Here is a 5,286-nt window from a genome sequence, read left to right on the forward strand (position 1 = left end):
GTTCCTTTAAATCTACCATTCTACTTAAAAAAAAAAAAAAAAAAAAGGGCGCTGAGGCCTTGGAGATAAGTCACAGCCTTGGAACAGACCTGCCTCAGTTGCCATCTGTTCTGTGCACAGAATAAGGCAGGAGGTGTGTGTGTGATGTTACTTGGTTATGTAAGGGATGAATCAGGCGTATACACGAGGAGGTAGGGTGAAGCCTTAGTGCTGTGTTTCCTACTTACCAAACTTTATTTTTAACTGTGAAGTGAACCAGCTTCTAAAATCATCTTTCACGCTGCTGGAACAGGGCACCTTTAATGAACATGACGGTGCAGCCTTCGGTCACTTCAGCTCAAGGAGTGTGTTTGTTAGCTAAAACTTTGCTACTGCTTTCAGTGTCCAGATGCCCCTAGGAGAAAAGAGAGGGGTGTTCCCAGGAGACCACGTGAGCGCTGGGTGCAAAACAAAAATGCACAAAAACCAAATCAAAAACCCGATGCTGACAAATAATCTTATCACTGTATCCCTGTGTTCTCGTGATTTGTGTTTCAGTGAGCAGAATAAGAAGAGTTTAGACTCCAGGGTGCTGGAGTTGACCCAGTCCTCTTTCTCTGTGCCTCTATCCAGCTCTCTAGCAAAGAACTTAAAGGCTGCTCACGTGTGACTTGGTCAGGAATGGACCATTTATGTGAGGGGGTAGGACATTTGGAGCCTGTTTTGAATTTGTAGAAATGCGTGAGAAACAGACTGGGTGTATCAGAGGATCAGGGCTGTATTCTTTATCCCTATGTAACCTTTAGCACATCTGAATGGATGGTTAGTTATGTAGCAGAGGGAAAAAACAAGTATTTGGGCCAAATGTGATTCCTAAATTGCTGGTCTGTGGTTGCTGAAATATCCCAGAACAGAGCTCTCCACCTGGGTCAGGAAGCAGGTGTTTGGAAAGTTCCTGCCAGCGGGGATGGTCTGTAGTTGGGAGCAGTTCAAGAGAGCGGAGAAGATTCTAAGAAATTGGATAGGGGTGTTGCTTTGGCTTTTCATGCTTACTGCAAGACCCTGTATTGAGCAGGGGCTTGGAAGATAACTGTTGAGCTTCTGTGCTGTGGGCCTCTTGTACTGAAACAGCGATCCCCTGGACAACTCACATGCTGGACAGTCCGTGACAGGCCTTCTGCATCCTCCCTTCTCTTCATGTACATTGTTTGTTGGGTATTTCTCCATCGTCCACGTCCTTACTTCAGCTGGGTGTTGCGTCCAAGCCCTGGCTGCCCCTCTGGATCCTTGGTCTGAGAGGAATGCAGTGGACAAGGGACGATGGGGATGTAGGACAAGAAAGGTGACAGCTGGTGGATATGCTTGAGGCCAGAGCAGTCCTCCAGAGAGGGGCATGGAAAATGCCCTCCTAGAAAACTGGAAGTTGGTGATGCCTTAAGGATAGACTAAGTTTCTGAAGCAGTGTTTTTGAAGTATCTCTGCAAACCATAGTAGTACACGCATTACTGTAGAAAACATCTTTCCTCTTTGGGATCCTTGTCACACCAGAAAGACTCTCCAAAGTCATTGCTAACACCAGGAAGATGTTGGCCTTGCTGAGGTGCAGCTCCTGGCTCTGCAGACGGTTTCTGACACCTGAAGTGAAATGCTGCTGTAATGTATTTATGACGGTGAGCCTGGTGCGCAGCAAACGTGGACTGCTCGCTTTTGGAGGAGTGAGGCAGAGTCCTTGTTTTCTGGCAGCGTTGCTCATGTAACACAGTGGTGTTCGTTGGCTGCATTAGCAAATTTGACATTCTGTGCATTTCTTTCCAAAGTGCTGAATGTGTGGTTCTGGCTTTCTCCTCTCTTGTGCCTGCTTTGCTGCCCATTGCTGTGGCGGAGGAGCCGTCAGCTATATGCAGTTTTTCACTTTGTGCTGGCTGGCAGAGGGAGCTGCAGTTGGTCTTGGAAGTGTTATTTGTTTGGAGAGCCAAGAAGGTTAAGTCTTCCTGGAAATGAAAACACTCTGGTTTCTAGGTTGGTGTAGCTGATTATAACTGTTGTTGTTTTTGTCTTTGCAGAGAGGCAAGAGGAGAAACTGAAGAATAACAACAGAGATTTGTCAATGGTAAGAAAATGAGAGCCAGTTCCCGGCTGCCGGAGATTTCGGTCAGCTTTCCAGCAGAAACACTTTGTTCAATTGGCAGACACAGCAGCTTTTCCTCCTGACAGGTCCTCCTGAGTTATCCCTAATAGCTACAGATTTTAGTAAGAGCCACTGAGTTCTCCAGCAGTTACTGCCTCATCTCATGCCTGGTCTTAGCTATTTTCATCTTTATGTAAGTCTCCATGATGTTTTCAAAGTAGAATTCATTTGTCTGACTTCCTCTCGTAAGTCCTGTCTTCGTAATGATCCCCTCCTGATTGGTTGTAAAGGCTTAAGAGGGGGAAAAAAACTCACCCATGGGAGGTAACAGTGCAACTCTTGAGCACTTTTCTTTTTCCCCTGAAGCTGCTCTTCACACCACTGGTCCACTCTGCCTCCCTTTGTACCCAGCTGTTGACCAAACGTCTCTTTGGGAGTTCTCCAGTCACTTTGACTAGCCTTCTGGCCTCCTAGGTCATCTTTTTTACCTTCTGGATTCCAGTGATGCAGTACAAAGCCTGTTCAGCCCACAGTCCCTCAGTGTGGACCTGTTGGTTTATTTCTGACCCTTCTGCTTGCAGGTTCGGATGAAATCCATGTTCGCCATTGGCTTCTGCTTCACTGCACTGATGGGAATGTTTAACTCCATGTAAGTATCATTTTCCTTGCTTTTTCTTCAGCTTTCATCGTGAATATATCCTCTACCTTCCCTCTATCACCTGAAGTGTTAACAGTGAAGGAGTCCCTCCAAGAAGCATAACTAATCTGTATAAACTGGATCAGTATTTCATACCAAGATGCAGTTGTTTGGTCACCATGTGCACATCCTGCTGGAGAGGGAGCACTGCCTGCTGAGTGCAGTCAAACAGAACGAATGGCATTTAATCTAGACACAACTGTATCGTCCTTTCTGCTTGGGAACATCTTGATTAGGGCAAGTTTGGTAGATGTCAGGTAAGCAGCTACAGTCTTCAGCTTCTTTGGCTTTGCCCTAACAGCGTGACCAAAGAAGGCTCTTGCAAGCGAAACTGGGTCAGTTCCCTTGCCCTTAGAAATGAGCTCTAATTGCAGTTTGTTGTTGCCCTACTTCACGTGATCAGTGAAGATACCAACAGGCCCAGGCTCTGATATTCCTTTGCTTCAAAAATTACCTGGGTTAGTCTAGTTTCAAAAAGACAAAAAAAAAAAACCCAAAACCCCGAGCTGGTTTGCATGGTTGTAGACAGCTTTGTTTCAGACAGCAAAACTGAAAGACTGTGCTTCACTTTGAAAACTTGATTCAGTCTTGAAACATGAACTTGCCATTGGCTTTTACATCTGAAGGTGACAGGAATATGGTTAGTATAACCTTTTGGTTATGCTGCTTAATATCTGAGCAATATACTTGTCCTGCAAAGAGGATTTTACATTCTTGGGCGCCAAAACCTGAGGCCTCTGTGCTGGCAGTGCCCAGGATACGGTCAATTGTTATTTTACTGCAGAGCTGTGGGTGGATAAATTGCAAACAGAGGATAACGTAATAAACAGAAGTGCCACTGTGTGGACTTTTTATTTATTCAGCTTAGTTAGACTATAGCATCTGGTGTGCTCTGGAATCCTGTGAAACTGAGCAGAGGAACACAGTGCTAAAAGACTTGAAAATTTGGGTACAATCTCGAGTCATTGATGTCTCACTTCACTGCAGCCTGAGCAGGGATCAAAGTGCATTGTGAGTCACGTGCTCAGCAAGAGAGTGTCCGTGAGGGATTTATAGTGATGCACCTGGGGCCTTCGAGTGCTTGCCTAGCCATCTGGTGCAGTACAAACACCAGCACAGCTCTGCCCCTGACATCAACTGGAAAGCTCACCCTACTCTACCCACTTTCCTGGAGTGGGAAGGCACAGTTCAGAGTGTGCTATGACTGACAAATGTTACAGGACTGTAAGTTCTTTAAGAGCTTTAGGAAGGAATTAATTTTGGTTCAATCCTGTGTGGCTCCTCCTTCCACAGATATTAACCTAAAGAAAAATCACTTTCTTGGCTTCTTTTCCTTTAAGAACACCAAATTTACTTGTTGTGTTCCTCTTTTGAGAGTCCCTGCCCACAGAGACTACGCTACTAGACACAAAGTTGACACAAAGTTTTTGGGCATGTCTTTCCTTTAACTGCCTCTTTCTTTGGAGAGAACCTGCATGTGAACAGCAGGGACATCCAGAGAGCTCACTGATTGTTCAAATTAAAATAGCTGAGGTTATTGAATGAAAACCTAAAGATTTGGCTGTCTTGCCTTTGGAGCTAGATAGTTAAATTTTTTCTCCTGGTCTCAGTACCAGGTATAGCTAGTGCATTTGGACCTGAATGGCAGCTTTGGTGGATTGTGCCTGCACTGTCTGAAGCTGATGGAATGGTTTGGTGGAGCTGGTTCTCGCTTATGTAGTGTCATTCTCTTGACGTGGCCTAAAGAGCAGCTCCTCCTCTCTGGAGGAGAGCACATTAGTCATGAGTTCAGGAGGCTCTTAGGCTCCCTCTGGGAAGCTGCTGTTGCCTGGTCATCCGTGAAGGCACTGTGGGTGTGGGAGGAAAAGGAGGAAAAGGGCGGCTGACACCTGCAGTGGCTGTAGCCTTATTTGCTTGCCTTTCCTGCTCTTGAATGAGTTCGCTGCTCTGAGGGTCAAAAGAAGCAGGAACTGCATGGAAGTAGCATGATGTGCCACCATTTGGACGAGTACTGTGCAGACACTGCTGCTGTGTGGCTGGGGCACCTCAGCGCTGCCAGGTGCCAGCTTGGCCAAAATGAAAATGACTGGATGACTGGCTCTCTTAGAGTGTCAGTAGTCATGGGGCAGCAGGGCAGACCCTGCTGGAAGAATAGGCGTCAAGAAGGCTGGTTTAAACCCAAAGAGCAGAATGCTGTGCTGAGGAGGAGCAGCTGACTGACCTTTGAGGCTTAAAAGGTATACTAGGACAGCGAGATCTGGAGTGGTGGTGGCTTCCAAGCAGACGGGATTTCTCCTGGGGAAGAAATCAGCTTCTGTGTGTCTCCAATTTCCTCTTGTCAGAAACTTATTAGTGCAGTCAGCTCTGTCTTACTCAGAGCTGAGTGTTTCAGAATCCCTTCATGATAGCTGTGAAAACCTGCTGGAATTAAAAGCAGGTACCTCATGGCGCTACTGCTGAAGTACTTGTCATTCTCACAGCA

General features: G+C 46.2%; 1 protein-coding gene across 1 annotated transcript in view; it reads left to right on the forward strand.

Annotated features, from left to right (window-relative positions):
- Positions 1 to 5,286, forward strand: part of TMCO1 (transmembrane and coiled-coil domains 1) — a gene marked incomplete at its 5' end in the record, with an annotated part of 17,189 nt that overhangs the window by 5,094 nt on the left and 6,809 nt on the right. The window contains 2 exons of the mRNA XM_010145418.1: positions 2,043 to 2,089; positions 2,689 to 2,756. Of these exons, the coding sequence (XP_010143720.1) occupies positions 2,043 to 2,089; positions 2,689 to 2,756 (115 nt within the window). The remainder of the gene's footprint in view (positions 1 to 2,042; positions 2,090 to 2,688; positions 2,757 to 5,286) is intronic.

The sequence above is a fragment of the Buceros rhinoceros genome, unplaced genomic scaffold, assembly GCF_000710305.1.
Source record: "Buceros rhinoceros silvestris isolate BGI_N320 unplaced genomic scaffold, ASM71030v1 scaffold18011, whole genome shotgun sequence".
Lineage (NCBI taxonomy): Eukaryota > Metazoa > Chordata > Aves > Bucerotiformes > Bucerotidae > Buceros > Buceros rhinoceros.